The sequence below is a fragment of the Puma concolor genome, chromosome B1, assembly GCF_028749965.1.
Source record: "Puma concolor isolate L17-30 chromosome B1, mPumCon1.1.hap2, whole genome shotgun sequence".
Taxonomy (NCBI): domain Eukaryota; kingdom Metazoa; phylum Chordata; class Mammalia; order Carnivora; family Felidae; genus Puma; species Puma concolor.
This window is the reverse complement of record NC_141670.1, coordinates 187,234,982-187,256,796: the sequence shown is the minus strand read 5'-3', so window position 1 is coordinate 187,256,796 and position 21,815 is coordinate 187,234,982. Positions and strand designations below refer to the sequence as shown.

Below are 21,815 nucleotides of genomic sequence, written 5' to 3'. Positions count from 1 at the left end.
TTTTTGGATAATGATGATGGTGATGATGATGAGGGGTGATGAGCTGGGTTTCATCACAAGCAAATGTACTAGTTGGTCACAATATTAAAAGAATATTGTCGGGGCGCCTGGGTGGCTCAGTCGGTTAAGCGGCCGACTTCGGCCCAGGTCATGATCTCGCAGTCCGTGAGTTCGAGCCCCGCGTCGGGTTCTGTGCTGACAGCTCAGAGCCTGGAGCCTGTTTCAGATTCTGTGTCTCCCTCTCTCTGACCCTCCCCCACTCGTGCTTTGTCTCTCTGTCTCAAAAATAAATAAACGTTAAAAAAAAAAATTAAAAAAAAAAAAAAAGAATATTGTCATGAAGGATACTAGTTAAGCCTAAAATCTCGAGAATAAAATTCATAACTTACGACAAAGCTGTATTTCAATTCTACGAGCTTTCATTCTTTGCTGTGAGCTATTTTGCTATTATTCAGTGCTTTTCATATGAAGATCCCTAAATATTAAGTGGGCTCGTGGATCAAACAGTGAAAGATGTATAACAAAAATGAATTATTTTTTAAGCAAACTGTATTATTAATCAGCATCATTTTATTCAGTAAGTTTTAACCTGTTTCAGACTCCATGTAAAGAGTTCTTTGAGAAAATAAATCCTGAAGCTTAAAGATTTTTATTCAAACACCAAGTAATGCAATAGATTTGACTTTTGTCATTTCAAAATACTGTAAACTTACTTATGTTCTAATGTTGCTTATCTTTCATAAATGGAAAGCATGCCACAATTCTCTTTTGACTAAGAATTTTGAATTGGAATAGACTGATACTTTAGTCCTGGTTCTGCCCCTTATCAGCTCTGTGTCGTTGGACAGATCTTGCAAACCAGCTTTCTCTCCATATGTAAACTATACAAGCTAATGATAACTTCAGAGGTTTCTAACAAGAACAAATAAGATATATTATATGAAAAGTGTGGTACAAATTCTGGTGGTTATAGATTGGGTTTCTATCTGAGCAACTGTCTGTATTTTTCTTTATTAAATGTATGGGTTTTTTTTTATTATAGAGAGAGAACATGAGCAGGGGAAAGGGCCAGAGGGAGAGCAAGAGCAAGAGTGAGAGAGTGAGAGAGAGAGAGAGAGGAATCTCAAGCAGGCTCCACACATAGTGTGGAGCCTGACATAGGGCTTGATCCCATGAGCCTCAGATTATGACCTGAGTTGAAATCAAGAGTCGCATGTTCAACGACCTGAGCCATCCAGGAGCTCCTGTCTGTGTGTATTAATGACATTTTTGGACTTTTGGTTTTAGATGAGGAGATAAGGCTACATGCACGTTTACGGGTTTGGATTATTACATAAAGAGAGTATGTGCACATGCAAATTTCTGGATTTGACAACATCTTGCCTGGAGCATGGTGACAGATTTGGAATCAAAAGACTATCTTAAAGTTCTCTGTTGCGTGGCATATGGGGTTGACAGGGGATTGAGAGGAAAAGGCACCTGAGGTCACTGGGTAAAAGAAAGAGATTTATCCAGATCTGATCCTCTGGGAAACTAAGTGACATTTCAAAAGGTGTTTGTTCAGAATCCTGACACCCAGCTCCAGCCAGGGAAATGTGAACCTGGCAGAGCAGAGATGGCTGGTGCCTGTGCCTGTGGGTTTTTGGGGATTTTTTTCTTTTCTTTTTTTTTTTCAGTCCTTGATATTGAAAGCATGTGAAGTCAAAAAGAAGCTGCTAATCTACTCTGTATACAAAGAGATGTGTTAATTTTTCTTTTGACTCCAAGAACCCTGGATGTTCTGCTTACAAAATTCCCACCTGACAGTTCAGTCTTCTGAAACTATTGAGGCTCACAGAAATAGCAGAACAATCAGGTGGCCTTGCCTTTCCCAAGAGTCAGAGAGTTGTATAAACATTTAGGGCTGATCCCAGGGCTGCAGAGGAACTGCTTTAACCAGCTTCAGAGACGTTTCTGCCTGAATGCCTGTCAGGACAAATAAGACTGCCTTTTATCTCAGTGTGGCTTGGGGACCAATCCAGGAAGCTATTCTACCCTTCAAGTGTTTGTTTTAACGTGAGCTACTTAAAGGTAATCGGGAACTGCATTTAAACCAAGGTGCTGGTTTAAACCAAGGTCACCACTGCCCCAGCCTAGTTTCTAAGCAAGCCAACACCCAGCCTCACTTGCTATCCAATGCTGTGTGTGAGGAGTTGGAAATGCCTGATTCCCTGAATCTCTAGCTTACATGCGGTTTATTTGCCTGGACAGCATCCCCCTTAATATGTTTTGAGGGCAAATATTACGGTCTTTAAGTTTTGAGAGTCTTTGGCTCAGGGCAATTTGTCAGTGTTGATGCAGAAAGTTGGCATATTTTGTGGAAGAATGCAGTCGAAAAAGCCTTCGACTCTGACTGAAGAGGTTGAAAGGTAGCAGAATATGCCACTCCCAAATACAGCACTTGGGCATAAGGATGATTTTGAGCTGAAGGTAATTGAGAAAAAGCAGATATAAGAAAAGCCCTTTGCCTTCCCCCTATATTTGCCTAAAAGCAGGACATAATATGTAAAGATGCCCCCCCCCCCACCACCACACACACCCCTACAAGGACAGAGGTTAATCACTGCAGAAAATTCTAGGTCCTTCTTAACCACCAGTTTCCCCATATCCTTGCCTTCCCACGGTTTGGTGCCCCTGGAAACTCAAAGTCCTTTCCTTTGTCTTGTCAGGTCTCTAAAAACATTTTTGTCAAGATGCTGTACAAGCCCAAGTTTTAATCACTCCTTTGAGATACTGATCTCTAAGCTCCAGGGTGTGTGTGTGTGTGTCTCATGAACTGCATGCGGGTGTTAATGAACTTCTGCTGGGTTTTTTTCTCCTGTTAATTTGTCTTTTGTTAGTCTAATTTATGGGGCCTCAGCCAGAAAACCCAAGATGGTTAGGGGAAAAGACTTTTTTCCTTCCCTTCAAGGTCAACTAGATTCTAGTGGAGGTTCTATTCATCATTTGGGGAAGTTATCTGAGTTTCCCGTGTGCATATGTGTGTGTGTTAACTTATTTAACAGCACTGATGAGGTTTTGGGGTGATGGTGGGGTTTGGAGCTGATGGCCAAGAAACAATTCTTGAAGATGTCTTTCGTGCACAAAGGTGATTTTTTAAAGCATGGGGACAAGACCCGAGGGCAGAAAGAGCTGCATTGGGGCTGTGAAGAGTGGCTCTTTATATACTGTGGGGCTGGGGGAGGGAAAGTCAAAAGGGAAGTTTCCAAAGCGATTTTCATATGCTAAAGACTCACAGATGATTGGAGGCCAAGATACTGTGGAACTAAGGTTGTTTTTCCCTCTAGCAAAGCATTAACATTAAGACAGTAGGGAGTTCCTGGAGAAATGTTTCACTCTGCCAGCCTCAAGTATCTGTCAATGGGCTGCAGGTTATAAGGAAATTTAATTTAATCTGCCATTTCCTTCTTGTCTTTGTTCCCCCACATCACTGTGGAGGGGAGGGTGATGCTGAGGCTCCAGGAAACTCAGTCTATGAGTTTCTGGAGGTTAGGCTATTGATAAGATCGCCTTTTTCTTGTAATTTCACACACAGGAGACCCATGTCCTGTATGACTGTGATCTCTATCAGTTAACCATTTGTTTTCTGTCCTTTCCTGGTTTTGACTAGGCGGGAGTGTCCAAGGACTACCACACATATCCCACCTGGAGGGTGGGGGGTGGTGTAGCTTGTACTTTGTCCTCAGCCCACCTTATGCCCTCAAGCACTCCCCCCATCAGTACTACCACTTACAGCGTTCTTACTTTTGCCATGTGTGGTGTTGAGTGTTATTCATGCTGTGTTGGCCATCTTCTCGTTGCCCATCCAGACCTACTTTCCACTCCTCCCCGCCCCACCCTGCTCTATGCTCCGGGAGACCGACCTACATGGACGCCATCAACACGCAGTCCACATCTCGTCTCTGGTTGTTTTTTGCCAACAGGAGACACTGACAGATGAAAGATCTGAGGTCCAAAGGAGGAGCGTGAGGTAGGGGTTTTCATCCCTTCAGCTTCTTCCCTGTGGGCTTGTCGTGGTTGACTGAGGCCCTCTGCTGAAGGCCACGAGTCTGGTAGGGCTGCTCCTTCTGAGGAAGCGGCCAAAGGCCAGCTGGATGCAAAGCACAAGCTAGCAACTCCCCACCGCCCCCCTCAAAGCACCACAGGTGGAATCTGTGTGATATTCCTCAGGCATTCCTGGCTGCCCTAAAGCTAAGAGAAAGAGAAAACCAATGACTAACTGATGGAGATCATATTCATGCAGACAGAGTCTCCATCAGTTTAGAAATGTCTTAGTAAATTACAAAAAAAAAAAAAGAAGGCAATCTTATCAATAGCCCAACCTCCAGAAACCCATAGACTCAGTTTCCTGGAGCCCTAACACCACCCTCCCTTCCACAGTGAGTGGGGAACAAAGGCAAGCAGGAAATGGCAGGTAAAATTAAATTTCCTTATAACCTGCAGCCCATTGACAGATACTTGAGGCCAATACAGAGTAGAATATTCCTCCAGGACCCCTACTGTCCTAATGCTAATGTCTTACTAGAGGAAAAACAACCTTAGCTGACAATAGCTAGGCCCCCAGTATCTTAGGAGTCCTCCTTTGGGTATGAAAGTCCTTTTGGAGGCCTTCCTTTTGCCTTTACCTGCCCCAACTCCATAGAATATAACCAGTCACTCCTTACAACTCCATTGCAACTCTTTCTGCCCAAGATCCTGTCCCCGTGCTTTAATAAAATCATCTTTTTGTGCCAAAGACATCTCAGGAATTCCTTGTTCACCATCAGCTCCAGATCGCCATCACTCCAAAGTCAATTCCACGTCTCCCCTGCTGTTAATGGCTCTAAGAGAAGGCACATTCCCCGGGTAGCTGAACTTAACCCTGCCCACAAGCTGGTGAGCAGTCCCCTTGTGAAACGCCCCTCAAATTCCCCACGTGAGCGAGTCACCTGTTTCCTGCCAGGATCCTGAATGTCACACGTGATCTCATGCCATTCTTCCCGCAAGCCAGAAGACACGTGTATTATTATCCCCATAGCACACCCGAGAAAGGCTCAGAGATGTTAAACAGCTGGCCTGAACTTACATAATTAACTTGTAAATGGTGGAGCAGGATTCAAAGGAAGGTCTTTGTGACTCAGTTGTACTACCTGCCCCTCCCCAGGGTGCGCTATATTGCAAGACCTCTGTGGTCCTAAACTTTACCCTTTGTCCTCTTTCTGTAAAAAATGCTTTGTAGACCCCCTTGACTCTCTTAAAATGAAATTCATAGATAATATAATCTACCTAAATGCCTAATTTTTTTTTAAGTTCATTTATTTTGAGAAAGGGAGAGAGTGTCCACGTGCGTGTGAGTGGGGGAGAGGCAGAGAGAGAGAGAGAGGGAGAGAGAATCCCAAACAGGTTTAAAATTTTTTTTAAACTTTTTAATTTATTTTTGAGAGACAGAGAGAGACAGAGCATGAATGGGGGAGGAGCAGAGAGAGAGGGAGACACAGAATACGAAACAGGCTCCAGGCTCTGAGCTGTCAGCACAGAGCCCAATGCGGGACTTGAATCCACAAACCGTGAGAACATGACCTGAGTTGAAATCAGGCGCTTAACCGGCTGAGCCACCCAAGGCCCCGAATTTTTTTATGTATACAGGACATTTTGAAATCAGAGCTAAACTAGGAGATTCATGTAGAATCACTACCAAGGTGGCTGAAAAATATTCACTCTAGGGGCACCTGGGTGGCTCAGTCGGTTAAGCATCCCAACTTCAGCTCAGGTCACAATCTCGCGGTCCGTGAGTTCGAGCCCTGCGTCGGGTTCTGGGCTGACGGCTCAGAGCCTGGAGCCTGTTTCAGATTCTGTGTCTCCGTCTCTCTGACCCTCCCCCGTTCATGCTCTGTCTCTCTCTGTCTCAAAAATAAATAAACGTTAAAAAAAATTAAAAAAAAATTCACTCTATCCCTGCGCCTCCGTGGGAGAGGAGGGTACTCTTTTCACTCCTCGGTGTTGGGCTCACCAATGTAGCCCGCTTTGGTCGAGCGGAATAACAGCAGCCTAGACTGAAATAAGGCTTGAAGTGTGCTGTGCAGGGGGGGCTTGGCCCCTTGCACCCCTGCCATTATCGTGAGGTGAGATTCTCCCAGCCACCTGCCGTCCCCGCAGCCTGGCTCCCTGGTGAGACGCATGCAGATGACCTGAGCCCAACCCAAGCAAGGAGCCCAGCCCACCTGACCAAGTTTGGAACAGAACTGCCCAGCTGAGCCCAGCCTAGGTCAGTCAACACCCCCCTCTCCCGCCCCGCTCACCCAAGATGCGTGGGGGAGAATGCTGTTTTAAGCCACGTTTTTCCGGACTGGCTTGCTCCCCAGAAATTGCTGACAGATACAACCAGGACCACTGTGATGGCTATAAAGGCAGATACAGATGGGTTGTTTGGGGGACTCAGATAACATGGGCCACGTTGCTATAGGTCATGTGGGTTTCCCACAATGGTGCTCCATTCCTGCTTTTCCTTCTGGACAAAGCAAAGTATAGTTTCCCCTTGATATCCACAGCAGTGCATTCCTGGCATATTCAGATATTTTAAAATTCTATGCAAACACTTTGTGTTTGTGTAAATCAAAGAGTCTGGGTTCAAATAAGTATAAATAGATTATTCGCCCACATAAATGACTTTCTGGACTCGAAAAAAGCTGTGCGACCTTTAGTGCAATTAATTCCTTTTGCAATTAATTCTTCATTGCACAGGACTGTTCTGTTACAGGCTATTTGGCATCTAACTCCTACCCTCCACATTCCAACAGGGCCCCTCAAAACCCTGTGACAACAGAAGACACCTCTGCCCATTTCCAAAATGCTCCCTGGAAGGTGGTTTGGCCCTTACTGGAATCACCAGATGAGGTGACTCAGTGGTCCCTTCCAGTCCAAATAGTCTCAGATTTTCTGAGTCTGATTTTCGTTGTCATTTAATCAGTAAATACGTATTAAATGTCTGTTACGCATCAGCACTATGGGTATAAGAATTATATGGGGCACCTGGGTGGCTCAGTCGATTAAGTGTCTGACTTCAGCTCAGGTCATGATCTCACAGTTCGTGGGTTTGAGCCCTAATTCGGGCTCTGTGCTGACAGCTCGGAGCCTGGAGCCTGCTTCAGAGTCTGTGTCTCCCCCTCTCTCTGCCCCTCCCCGCTCATGTTCTGTCTTGCAAAAATAAATAAACACTGAAAAAATATTAAAACAACAGCAACAACAACAACAAACCACTGATGTGCATCAAGCTGCTACAGGAACACGTAAGAAGAGCATCTAACCTAATCTTGGGGGCTCCTTGGAGGAGGTGATGTCTAAGCATTGCTGATGGAGGAACAGGCACCCATGAGCAAATGGGTAAGAGGGAACAGGGGTAAGAGGGAACAGAGGAGAAGAGAGGTGGCAGGCTCCACCCCCCCCGCCCCGAAACCGAGACTGCGGAAGGAGCTTGAGCACTGGGCTCCCACAGACCTTAGTTCAAACCCCGCCTCAGCTCTCATCCGGAGCCATTAGAATAACAGCTTTACTAATTGTTCATTACATCCCAGGCACTCCAGTGAGTGCCCTACAAGGATTCTTTCCTTTAATCCTCCCAAGAGTCTTATTAGCCATCCCTCTGTTACAGAACGAGAAACTGAGGCACAGCAAGGTTAAGGTTGCCTGAATTAAAAGGCAGTGGAGCCAGATTAGAACCCAGACAATGTGACTCCAGGGCTAACATTCCTCGCCCCCACCTGCAAGGTCTGACCCCTGACCCTACTGCCTCCTGTGCAAAAGGAATACAACAATAATTCCTGCGAATTGGTAGATGGATGAAATGTTTACATATTGAAGGCACCAGGCCCATTTGTGGGATGTTTTGAAAGTTATCATCCAAGTTCAATCTTTCCCTTTTTTAAGTGAGAAGCATGGTAACCCGGAGAGTATACAGTGTATATGATTTTAGTTACAAATCACATTTTTAAAAAAAATTTTTTTTTAGTATTTATTTATTTTTGAGAGAGAGAGAGACAGAGCACAAGTGGGGGAGGGGCAGAGAGAGAGGGAGACACAGAATCTGAGCTGTCAGCACAGAGCCCCACACAGGGCTCGATCGAACGCACGAACCGGAGATCAGGACCTGAGCCGGAGTCGGACGTTTAACCCACTGAGCCCCCCGGGCATCCCACAAATCACATTTTTGAAACCTGAAGTGCCATATTCAAAAAGCCTATGTGAAGGTCAAGTTGGGTTACACAAACGAGAAAACATGAAACCCGAGTAGCTTAAATAAACAAGGGTTTATTCTCACATCAAAGACGTGTAGTTAGGTTGGAGGGAAAGCAAACTGGCACAGCCACTCTGGAAATCGGTGTGGAGGTTGCTCCAAAAAAATAAATACAAAATAGAGCTACCAGTGATTCAGTGATTGCGCTAAGTATTTATCCAAAGGATACAAAAATGCTGATTCGAAGGGGCACGTGCCCCCCCCGATGTTTATAGCAGCACTATTGACAACAGCCAAAGCATGGAAAGAGCCCAAATGTCCATTGACGGATGAATGGATAAAAAAGATGTGGTGTATATATATTCAATGGAGTTTTACTCGGCAATCAAAAAGAATTAAATCTTGCCATTTGCAATGTCGTGGATGGAACTAGGGTGTATTATGCTAAGTGAAATAAGTCAGTCAGAGAAAGACAAGTATCATATGATTTCACTCATATGTGGAATTTAAGAAACAAAACATGAACATCGGGGAGGCGAAGGAAAAATGAGATGAAAACAGAGAAGGAGGCAAACCATAAGAGACTCTTAAATACAGAGAACAAACTGGGGGTTGCTGGAGGGGGAGGGGGGCTCAATGGGTGAGGGGCATTAAGGAGGGTACTTGGCATGAGCACTGGGTGTCGAATATCAGAGATGAATCACTGGGTTCTACTCCTGAAAGCAATACTACACTGTATGTTAACTAAGTTGAACTTAAATAAAGTTTTTAAAAAAGAAGTATATTTCGACCAGTTCTTCCTATCTTTTTGCCTTCTGTCTCACAGTGACCTCAAGGCCCAAGATGGCTGCTGGAGCTTCAGCCGTTACATCTGCTTTCCACCAGAAGGGAGGACGAGGGATGAAGAGTAAGGAGATACATTGCCCAGCGGAGTCAGTCCCTTGAAGGGCCTTCTGTGAAGTCCCACAGAGGATTTCAACTTAGCCTGGGATTAGGACTGACCGGTGGCAGGGTACAAAAGGGCACCCCGAGACCAGGCAATGCCTCGGGACTGGTCGCATGCCAGAGCTCCCTGTGCATCAGGCTGAGGATCCACTCTGGCCGAAACACGTCTGCCTCGGCTCTACCCCTCTGCCCTTTCCTGCTCCTCTGACCTCTTTACAAGTTTCTCCTTCCAAACACCACTTGCAAAAGGATCTGCACCCCAGGCTCCATGTGTAGGAACCCCATGTTCTTTCTTAGCCCAAATCTGTCTTTTTATAATCTCACCTGGGGCCGGCCATGTTGAATAATCCAGAAGAAATGGGTTCTCTTCCTTAGAGTGGCCCCCTGACCTACTTGAAGGCAGCCATAAAGGAATAACGTGACGACTAACCTGTACACGTCACTGGGCTGGTGACGAAGTGCCCTGTGACTTTTTGCTCACGTACGCTGACCCTCCCAGTCCTTGAGGGTAGACGTGGTTATTTTTACAGGTGAGGAAACCGAAGTTCAGACAGTGACTTCTCCAAGGTCACTTGGAAGATAAAACAAAGAGCTGGGCTCTCCGGGAGGAGGATGTCAAACCCAGATGAGGTGTATGTTTGCAAGGGCTGCTGTGACAAAGTGCGACAAACCAGGAGGCTTCAAACAACAGAAATGTATCCTCTCACAGCTCTGGCGGTGTCAGCAGCGTGAGGCTCCCGTCCAAGGCTCTAGCGGAGCATCTTTCCTTGTCTCTTCCTAGATCCTAGTGACCCCAGGCGTTGCCTGGCTCGTGGCGTCTTCCTGTGGCTTTCTCTGTGTGTGTCTCTGTGTCCTCTCCTCTCCCCAAAAGGACACTCTCGTCGGATGTAGGGTTCACCCGAATCCAGCATGATATCTCCTCTATCCTTAACCGATTCCACCTGCAAAGACCCTATTTCGAGATCGACATTCTGAGGTTGCAGGGGGATATCAATCTTTGGGGGACACTATGGAACCCAGGGAACTTTGCTTTTAGTAGATTTATTGATCTCTGGGTTTCATTTCTATGTGAAGGAACAGTCACCTTCACGCACATAAATGCACGTTCTCTTCTGCACCTTGTTCCCAGCTCTCACACTGGAGGGGCAAACGCGGGCGGCATATTGACCGGGGGGGGGGGGGGGGGACGGCAGGGAGAATGGAGAGAGGGATTAGCTGGTCTTGACCGGAAAGGAGCTTCAAGGCATATTAGTAGAAGGTACATCCGTGCCATATTATGGCTGCAGCCGTAGAGCCTTAGTTGGCATTCTTTTTGAAGTTTATTTTGAGAGAGCGAGAGAGTGTGGGGGAGGGGCGCAGAGAGAGAGAGAGAGAGAGAGAGAGAGAGAGAGAGAGAATCCCAAGCAGGCTCCATGTTGTCAGCACAGAGCCTGATGCAAGGCTCAAACTCACAAACTGAGAGATCGTGACCTGAGCCGAAATCAAGAGTGGAATGCCTAACGGACTGAACCACCCAGGAGCCCCAGTTGGCATTCTTGGGTGTGACTGATAGAACGAACCTCATCTCAAACTGGCTTAAGGAGAAACTTCTATGACCCACATAAGTGAAAGCTTCAGGCATGGCTGGGTCTAGGTGCTCATGTGGTATCCTCATACGTTCCCATTTCCTAATTCTGTTCTCCTCTTACTGGCTTTTGGGCCAAGGCAGGCGCTCCTTAAGTGGTGGGCAACTGCAAAAACCATAACTACCACAAATACCAACAGCTACCTGGTTGCTCCAGTGAAGAGCGCTTCAGTGACAGATTGTGTCACTGGCTCCCCTTCTTCACCCCCTTCTGACCCACTGCCCTTTGCCATGTAACTTCGCAATGCTTGGCCGTGCGACTTGCCTGAACCAAAAGCCTACGGTGGAAGTAACAGTGGCAGCCCCAAGCCCAGGCTTCCAGAAGCTTGTCCCTTTGTCCTAACTCTTGAGCTCCGGCTGTTCCCATGAGAAAGACATGTCCAGACTGGCCCGCTGGATCCAGGAGGAGCACGAGAGACACACGGAACAGAGCCGAATTAGCTCGGCCAACGCGACCCTAGACAAGCCAGTCACCCACCCCAGGCGAGATGGGAAAGCTGAACCTGTGCGGCACATGAGAAATCAACATCTCGGATGCCACTGAGACGACAACATTGAACTACTGTAGTTTCTTTCCCAACCGTTCTAGCAGAACGCCCGGGCATTTGCCCAAAGCCAAGCCGGTCCCCGTGGTTCTTCCTACCTCTCCAATCACGTGAGCTAAAGTTGGGGAGGGTTGCCGAGGGAAACTGGGGTTCTGGTACAGAAGACAGGGAAGTCGGTCAGGCATCACTACAAAACGCTCCTCTGCCTTCAACCCTTTTCTCTGCGGTAGATTTGGAGATTGGAGAGCTTCCATCCTACTGGCAAAGTAAGGAGTAAGACTTCCGGGTCCCGCAGGAAGCTGGGCGGTTTGCCCGTGTCCTCCGGTTGGAGGAGTCACTGAACTGGACCCGTCTTAGTGGCCTGGTGTCAGAGACTATGCTCTGCGAGCCCAGGGTCTGGCTCTGCGCTCAGGGCTCAGGAGACCCACCTCCAGCTCTGCCACTGGTTTCCTTTTGAGCATCCTTCTCTGTCCCTCGGCTTTCTTCCACCCAAGGATTTTCCTGTACAGATTAGACGATGGGAAGAAACATCCCCAGCTTATTGTTGTGAAGTCAGAGTCTCGCCCCTCTCAGCAAATATTCAACACGCACGACTTTTACCAGATATGTCTGAATATAAGGTGAGGGTTTTGTTTTGTTTTGTTTTGTTTTGTTTTCCTTCCCAAAATTATCCCCCGGAAAAGAGGGAACTGCCTTAATTTTGAAACCTTCCGATTCTCTCACACTAAAGGGTACTTTACCTTATTTGGGTCGACCTTTGTCATACTTGTACTGTTTGGGGAAGCTTACCCGTTAAGGCTGCAAATCCATACTGTCTTAGGCTGCTTAGAGAGGTCACCCCACAGAGTCGGGAGTTAAAGGGAGAATTAGAAAAATACGGATTCAGTGACTATTTTTGGTGATAGGAGTTCATGAATCCAACTGCAAATTTTGTAAAGAAGTCTTTTAAAGATCACAAATCTGTACCTGGAAGAAAAGTTTTTCAATAAAAGTGTTAGTGTTAATGAGAATGGGTAGTTAGGTCTTGAGATGAAATTTCTCAAAGTATCGTCATGTTTGGATCTAGAGGTTTTTTAAAATTTTTTTAAAGTTTATTTATTTATGTTGAGAGAGACAGAGACAGCACAAGTTGTGGAGGGGCAGAGAGAGACAGAGAGAGGGAAAGAAAGAGAATCCTGATATGGGGCTTGAATTCACGAAACCATGAAATCATGACCTAAGCTGAAACCAAGAGTCAGACCCTAACTGACTGAGCCACAGACACCCCGGGTCTCGAATTTTCTATCCAGATGACATATAAGTGCAGATAACGTGCACTGGCAACCAGTGCTGGACAGCTTGAACGGGGACATCGTTATGTCAAAGTCCAGATGCTGAAGGTGCAGGTGAGAGAATCGAGTGAAACCACTGTATGAAATGTGCATGAAAAAGAGCAATATTTCTAAATTAATATGCCGTAGGACTAAACGTGTGATGTTAGATATGTGTGTGTAAATCAATTCTTTAGAACTATAAGGAGAATTTTACTTTTCCACCCATAACCGTGCGTATGTGCGTGTGTATGCTATAATGTCTTGAAATTGGATAGACTGATTCTTCCTTCTTTATTATTTTTCAAAGTTCCTTTGGCTACTTTAGTTCCCTTGCTTTTCCTATAAACTTCAGAATAATGTCTTCACCTGCAAAAGTCTGGCTGGGATTTTGATAGAAATGCTGTTAAACGTGTACATGCACTAAACCTGGGGAGAACTGACATCCCTGCTATGTTGACTCTTAACCTAGTGACACAGTCTCTACATTTATTTAGACCTTTGATTTTGTCATTAGCATTTTGTAGTGTTCCACATACAAGTTCTGGACATGTTTGTTAGATTCACACCTAAGTATTTCATTTATCTCAGAAGTTGTAAGTGGTATTTCCTTTCTAATTTGGGCGTTCACGTGATCATTCCTAGACTATGGAAGTAGGATGGTTTTGTATGTTTCCTAATCTCCTATCTTGCAACCTTGCTGACCTCAATTTCAGCTGGAATTATTTTTGCAGATTCCTTGGCATTTTCTATGTAGACAATCATGTCGTATGCAAAGAGGGACAGGTTTATTTCCCTCTCTCTGATGTATAGATGTCGATGCATATGCAACGATAACGTTCAACTGTTAACAGTTGCCCAAGAGGTAGAAGATGACAGCGTGACTCTCACTTTGGGGAAGAAAGAAGAGGATGTTTCCCTCAAACGCGGTTGCTGCAGCTATTTCTATTGTCAGCTACTGGTGGTGGTGATGCTGCCTTTTGGTCTTAAAACCCCACCAAATCTTTGCTCCAAAGAGTCCTCTCATCTTTTGGCTGTATTCTTACGAGAGGATGTGCTTGGGGTGCTAAGGGTAGAGCAGATAATAGGTGAGCTTATTGCACAGGTCCAATAAATTGCGTGCAAATATCCCCCCCCCCCATTTCCCCAAACCCTTACCCTGGTCTGCCCGCCAGGGACCCCTTTGGGGGGAGCCAGGGGCAGAAGAGACTGCCTTTCGGGGCGTAGCCTCAGCCCCGGCGGTCTCAGCTCCTCCTAGACGCGCGGGGGCGCTGTGAGTTCCCCGTGCCGCGTGGCGGCACTCTTTCTCAGACTCCTTTGTTTGCACGGAGGCTTTCGGGACGGTGGCGGGAAGATGGCGGCCCCCAGGGAGTGGCTGGGAGCGGTGGAGGAAGAGGGGAACTCGGGTCTTCAGGGGAGCTCGGGAGTGGAGGTGGTTTTTCCTTCTGATCCCGCCACGCCTGCCCCGGTGTGCCCTCACGGTGGGTGCGCGTTTGGGCTCTGCCGAGGTTTCGGGCGCAAGGGGCGGGGGTTAGCCTGAAGATGCCATGGGCTTCTTACGGCTCCCAGATTTTTATGCTCTCTACCACCATGTGTGATCCCTAGAAAACGCCCTTTCTTCGGGACGTAGTGTTTTCAGCTTGTTTAAGACACTGTCATAGAAGTCCTCACTGTTGCGGTTTTGGCTCCGTGGCTGTTCCATTCCCCTCCCCCCCTCCCCGCCAAGGGAAGAGACAGTCTAAGCAAAGGGGATGCATGTTATTGAGTAAATCCATTGCCAAGTACTTGTGGATTTCATTGGTTGTTTTGATATCTTTATTTTAAAAAGTTAGGGAGAAAGAGGGGCGTAGCTAGTCTACTGAGCCACAGACTCTTGATTTCCGCTCAGGTCTCGATTCCAGCGTGGTGGGATCGAGCCTCCCCGCCCCTCCCTCCGTGCGCTGAGCATGGAACCTGTTGAGGAGTGTCTGTGTCTGTGTCTCTCTCCCTCCGTCCTTTTCCCCCGCTCGCGCGCTCTCCCTCTCTAAAATAAAAGATAAAAATTTAAAAAGAAAGGGAGAAGAATAGCGTGAATTATTGCTTAGAAACCAGACCTAGTTTTTCTCTAACTTATGGAGAGAGGATGTGTCCAACTCCAAAAGCCCAAATTTTCACTGAAAGGATAACTGGGTGGAGGTGGCAAAATGCTCAGTTCTCTGGACCCTGGCCATGTTTTAGTCTCAGGAGCCAGGTCATTCATCATGTAGACAGCAACTGACTACGGCATTTTCTTTCTGGAGAGACTAGTTTGTAAAAGTCATTTCTTCAGTCATCAGTGTCTAAACATTGTGACGGAAAAAAAAAGTAATTAAACAGAGTGTAGGTTGAATTATGACAAATTGTGCGTAAAACCAAATCAAGCTTTATTTAAGGGCAGTGAAAACTAAGAACTTGATGTAGATGACGATTGTTGATATGTTTTGTCCCTTTCTGGAACTAGGACCCACTCTTCTGTTTGTAAAGGTGAACCAAGGGAAAGAAGAATCACGGAGGTTTTATGCCTGCTCAGCCTGTAGAGATAGAAAAGACTGTAATTTTTTTCAATGGGAAGATGAAAAGGTATATCAACTTTGTGGACATACATGTTTTTATTTTTGATGTATGTGACAATTTGTTTGAGAATGTGTGAACCAATAAAAACGCAGTTTGAGCATTAAATGAGATAAATCTCTTTGGATAGATGAAGACATGGTTTTTGGGTCAAGGGACTGGAGTTTAGACCTACTCTCAACTTAACTCTGATTACTGATATTGTAAATAACTGTCTCAAAGACAGTTCCCTTTAAGATTCAGAGGTGTTAGTATAGATTTCTCCCTGACGAGTCTAGGTTGTGATCACGTCAGGCAGTGTTTTAGAAAAACTTTTTTTTTTTTAAACATTTGAGTGAGCATCCTTTATACAGTTACTATATGACTGATGAAGGCACGTAGGGATGTAGTTGTCAGCTTGGTATCTTCTTGGACTCAGCTCCAGTTGAAGTTTCTGAAAATTTTGTCTAGAAAAATTCCAGCTTTGTTGGGTTTATTGGAATACAGTCTTGTATACGACTCTCCTGCACGTCTGTTAAAATCACTGTGAGATAATCCTGCAGGGCTTTAATGTGTTAGGCATTGCTTCGTACTACTCTAGAACCTTACCAGTTTAATGTGTTTTGTTTTGTTTTCCCCTGAAACAGATGCTTGTTTACAACATTGAGCTGCTCTAATTGGCCTCTTAATGTCAGAATGTGATACCGGATTTTCTAGGATGATAGCAAGTTTGGTAGTTTATTAAATGTTTTTTTAATTCTTTTCCAGTTGTCAGAAGCTAGACTTGCTGCCCGAGAAGCTCATAACCGAAGATGTCAGCCGCCTCTATCCCGAACGCAGTGTGCAGAAAGGTGCTGATGTGGTGTCATTTTTATTTATTATTTTTCTTTTGTTTTTTTCCTGGGTCCTTAAATTTACTTCCATTTTTTTTTTCTTTTTTTCAACGTTTTTATTTATTTTTGGGACAGAGAGAGACAGAGCATGAACGGGGGAGGGGCAGAGAGAGAGGGAGACACAGAATCGGAAACAGGCTCCAGGCTCTGAGCCATCAGCCCAGAGCCCGACGCGGGGCTCGAACTCACGGACCGCGAGATCGTGACCTGGCTGAAGTCGGACGCTTAACCGACTGTGCCACCCAGGCGCCCCAACTTCCACTTTTTAAAAAGTTTTTATTATGGTAAAATATATATAACATAACATTTGCCATTTTAATAATTTTAAATGTACAGTTCAGTGGCATTAATTGTAGTCACAGTTATGCGATTGTCACCGTTATATATTTCCAAAACCTTTTCATCACCCCAAACAGAAACTCTTTTATCATCAAGCAGTAACTTCCCATTCCAGTTCTTCCCAAACCCTGGTAAGCTCTCATATAATTTATGTCTCTATGAATTTGACTGTTCTAGTTACCCCATGTAAGTGGAATTATGTATTTCTGATTTGGCTTTTTTTGTGCCTGGTTAATTTCACTTAGCATGTTTTCAGGGTTCTTTCATGTTGTGGCTTGTGTCAGAACCTCATCCTTTTTATGGCTGAGTAATACTGCATCACACACACACACACACCCCCCACATTTTGTTGATCTATTCATTCATCAGTGAACACCATTTCCACCTTTTGGCTGTTGTGACTAATGCTACAGAGAACATTGGCATATGAATGTCTGCTTGAGTCTCTGTTTTCAAGTCTTTTCTATATATACCTAGGAGTGGGATTATTGGATCATACGATATTTCTGTGTTTAGTGTTTTGGTGAACCACCAAACTCTTACCCACAGTGGCTGCACCATTTTACATCCCTACCAGCAACGTACAAGGATTCCAGTTTCTCCACATCCTTGTCGATACTTACTAGTGTGTGTGTGTGTGTGTGTGTGTGTGTGTGTGTGTGTGTTTTAATTATCTTAGTACTTGTGAGGTGATGTGTCATTGTGGTGTTGAATTTTACGTCCCTAGTGAGTAATGATGTTGATTATCTTTTCATGTGCTTGTTGGCCATTTGTATATCTTCTTTGGAGAAATGTCTATTCAAGTCCCTTGTTCATCTTTAATAGGGTTGTAATTCTTGTTGTCGAATTGCAGGAATTCTTTATATGTTGAGGGACATCAGACCCTTCTCAGATATAGGATTTTTACACACTTTTTCCTATTCTGTAAATAGCCTTTTCACTTTCTTGATGATGTTCTTTGATGCACAAGAGTTTTTAAATTTGATCAAGTCCAATTTATCAAATTTTTGCTTTTGTTTTCTTTGCTTTTTGATGATATAGCTAGGAATCCATGACCCTATCCACTGTTATGAAGATTTACCATAATGTTTCTATTTTGCAGCACTAAAAGAAACAAAACACTTTTCTAAAACTGTGGACATTTATTTTTAAAAATCTACATTGTTGAAATATTTTATTGAGTGACTGGAAGTTGACTCCTGGATTTAATTCTTGGGAGATCTGTGAAAGGCCACTTCCTTCTGTGTCACAGGCCTTGTTCCTGTGTGCTGGGAGAAGCTCCTTGCGAAGCCCCTGGTCTGGGCTGCTGGTGACAAATAGGTTTTTACTCTCACAGCAAGTGTGCTGGCTCCCTGGGCTGCTGTGTTCAGAAGGATTCTGAGGTCTTATCTAGGCTAAGTGGAAAGGAGAACTAGGCTCTATTAAAAACATCTTTCTTGAGCTTCTTGGATTTTGAAGTCCTTTGAGGGAGGAGGCTTTTCACAGGATAACTTGATCACCCCTAACCAAAGTACTTAATCAGTGATGACCATTTACTATATGGGAATTCAGTCAACAGTACAAAATATTTAAAAGGAAATTAATGTAAATTGAGCATTACTGTGAGCGGGCTAGTGGGCTAAGTGTTTCACATGAGAATTATTTAATCTTGCTGAGGCAGTTTATTTACTTAGATGAGAAAATTGAGGCCTGGCGCAGATGAGGAACCTCATTAAAGCCATTACTACTGGAATGGCTTAGCAGTGACGCAGACTTATGCCCCTGATTCTAAAACATTTTTAAACATGAAAGCAGACGCAAATTAACATATGGTATGTGCTGATTTGATTTAAGGAGATCTAAGTAGATAAAACATGAGTTCTATAGAGATCTATCGTAATGACAAAGAATACCAAAGACGCAGAGAGTACAAAGTAGAAAAATATCACCTGTGATCTCTCCCCTTGAGCCCCTCATTTTGTTCATTTTGTAGTATTTTCTCTCAGCCTTTTTGACCTGTGCTAAAGTTTGTTTTACAAGGTTGTCATCATAATGTATACATAGTCTCTTATACTTTGCCATTTCAATTCTACCTGATAAGCATCTTTTTTATATTACATAAGGATATTGGTGATTCACTTAAACTATAAGAACATCTTGGTGATCTTGTTTCCTTGTATAAGAACATTTCAGTCTGGAGCTAAACCACTGTTCTGTCTTTGTGCTGCCAGAATATGGCTTTTTGATAATAATTTTTGAAATTCCTATTTCATGTTAATTGGAATATCAAAGCATTGGCTAAAATATGAAGAATTAAAGAATTTTCAAAAGGTTATTTCTCAGAGGTCGTACTGTCATTTGTAATCTAGTGCTGATTCTTTAGAACATGTCTTTTTAAATTTTATTATTTTTTTTAATGTTTATTTATTTTTGAGAGAGAGAGACAGAGCCCGAGTAGGGGCGGAGCAGAAAGAGAGGAGACACAGAATCCAAAGCAGGCTCCAGGCTCCAAGCTGTCAGCAGAGAGCCTGACACAGGGCTTAAACCCATGAACCATGAGATCGTGACCTGAGCCGAAGTCAGATGCTTAACTGACAGAGCAACCCAGGCGCCCTGAGAACATGTCTTAATAAAATAATTTTCAACATCTGAGATCATCTGTAACCCATAACCTTGGATTTTGTTGCCCAAGCTTGCTTGCTTGTTTGCTGCTTCTTTCCTTCCTCTTCCTTCCTCTTCTTTCGTTCCTTCCATCCATCCATCCATCCATCCATCCATCCATCCATGCATCCATATAGTCATTCTTTGTTGAGGTCTCAAAAAGAACTTAAAATGCAAGTAATGGAGTTGAGATACACAAAGATAACATCGTGCTAAGAAGAATGTGTTAAATGTAGACAGTATTTATAGGAAAAAAAGCTGGGTGTTCTGGGAGGTCAGCAGTGATACAGCTACCTTGTGCCTTAGCTGATCGGTACCGTTTAAGGACATGGGACTGGAACAGGTTTTGGAGGATGGGTAGAAGTTGAAGCTTTTTGAAATGCACTGGCATTGATTTCACTGTCTTGCTCTGTCTGTGATTGATGCTGCATGCTTTCTTATATGCTTTCTGTGGAGTAAAACATTTGAAATCAGTCATTCCTCTAAACACGTAAAATTTTGGCTTTTTAAAATCAAAGGCTTACTAAGTTCCTTATTCTATGTTATTAAGTACCTGTTCTCTTAGAGTGTCTTCAGCTGGAAACTCGCAGTTCGTTCCTGTGTGTAAATGACCCAAAGGATGATGTACTGTTACTTGACGTTGTAATTGTTTTCTAAGTGAACTTTCTACAACTCATTTACAAATGGTCTTAGGAAATAACTACACCATTTGAAAGTATTAAAATGCATTTAAATGTGATTCCTATTCTATAAAGCAAACTTTTATCTGTTACTGTGGAGTAACAATAGCTTCGCATTGGTAATTTCTTTTCCAAATTGCTAGAAAAGAAATATGTAGCTAGCCATATAAATTGGCTTGTTATACTTGATTTTTATTACGGAACTGGCTGTCCTGCACAGATGGCTAGGTGCTACAGAAGAGGATTGGATATTTGTTTTTTTAACCTCACTCTTTGAGCCATGCTTTTGATTTCATGTGTTCAGTTGACAGATTTACATTTTGTGTCTGAGATTTGACTTTCCTTACAGTTTCTAGCTGCCTGTCATGCCCTGAGATGTTATTCTATTATGTAGTGTGCTGACACCTTTATTGTGACCTATGAAGTCTTAGAGAAGATATATTTTAATGCTAAAATAAGCAATAATTTATGTGCATCCATATGGTTTTGTTTAGTTGATAACTTCATTTGGTTACGTTTTTTTCAGAGCTCAATTTAAACTCAGATTTTCAAGGTCTGCTATTAGGGAAATGCCATAAACGTAATTCGTCTACTCCAGGAAAGGCAAATGGAACATCAAATGGAGATCAATAAAAATGACATTTCAAAATGCTAGCCTGCAATTTGTGAATCATGCTGAGCCATGCAGCAGAATGAATTTCCTCTGCCCCCCCCACCCCCAGTATGTGTAGAAAGTACCAATAAGGAGGGAGAGCTGAGTAATCTTCAGTTTTCATGTTCTCATGTTCTTCCTACCAAACCTGTAAAAAGCCTTGTGTCTGAATATTAAATTTAAAGCAGTATACTTGAATGATTATGATGTGATTTTGAATAGAAAGATAAACGCACAAGATCTCAGTTTATCTTTTGTCAGGGAAAGGTTAACAAACCAGCAGTAAAACTTCCCGAAGAGCAATTTTGACAGGGCACAAAGATCTCGAGGTGGAGGTTCACTTAACAGTATTCTTCTTTTCCTTTGTTTACAAGTAATTAAACTCAGTGTCCTCAGTGCCTTCAGAGAGTCCTGTGTCATGAGCAAATTGTACACCGGTCATTCATGGTGTTTTTAAACTTTCATCTCTTCCTGGTGAATTTGCGTCTTCCTCCTTCAGTGGGCATCGCTTGGTGAGTGATAGGTGGTCCTTTGGACCGGGTTTAAGTAACAGACCCTGACACAGCTCTAGCTGTGGGGATCTTCCTTCTCTTTGTTCCTATAAAGCCCTCGATTGTAGTCGTCATTCTTTCAAGGATGGGTATTTACTTCCCTAATATCCAACGTCTGCCCTGTTGTTCCGTTTTAGTTCCTGACTGCACGTGTCATACCCTTGCGTTTGGGGACCGAATCGTAGATGACGGCAGTGACACGTGTAGTTCCAGCAGTGCATTGGGCCGAGTTGAAGAGATGGTACCATGAAGGGCTGGGACAATTTTGCACGTGGAGGGGGTGGGGAGGGACCATCCCAACCACATGATGCCCTCCGTCTGGCTGATGGCGTTAAAAATCCTGTCTCTGTCGTAGTGAAAAAATAACGCATCTTAGAAGTGATAAAATGGGGATGGCTGGATTTTGCTTTGTGATCCTGTCTGACTGGCTTTCGTTTAGTGGCTAGATTTATCTCATTTTCATAGCGGGTATAATAGATAACACTTGATCTTGGTTTTGCTGTATTACTTGATGCTTCCTGGTTTTCTTCTCTTTGTTCTCTTTTACTATGTGGTGTATGTTGGCTTTGCTTTGTTTCATTTCATGTGTGCTGCTTCTGTTTTTTTTTGTTCTTACGGTTGCTTGTCTAGCTTTTTATATCCTATTTAATCCTTTCTTTAGATGGTCTTCATCCATCTAAAAGTGAGAGATAATGAACTATCCCATTTTGGTTGATTATTTCTTTTTAGGAATACCCTTTATGCCCTTGACTATTGCTTATTGCTCTTTCCCTCGATTTTTCTCTTTGAAATGATATCTTTTGGTCTCTGACTCTAACAC

General features: G+C 43.9%; 1 protein-coding gene across 1 annotated transcript in view; it reads left to right on the top strand.

The window, feature by feature from the left end:
* The first annotated feature begins 14,013 nt into the window (after positions 1 to 14,013).
* Positions 14,014 to 21,815, top strand: part of ZCCHC4 (zinc finger CCHC-type containing 4) — a 52,506-nt gene continuing 44,704 nt past the window's right edge. The window contains exons 1-3 of the mRNA XM_025921888.2: positions 14,014 to 14,153; positions 15,152 to 15,270; positions 16,009 to 16,091. Of these exons, the coding sequence (XP_025777673.1) occupies positions 14,027 to 14,153; positions 15,152 to 15,270; positions 16,009 to 16,091 (329 nt within the window). The 5' untranslated portion in view covers positions 14,014 to 14,026. The remainder of the gene's footprint in view (positions 14,154 to 15,151; positions 15,271 to 16,008; positions 16,092 to 21,815) is intronic.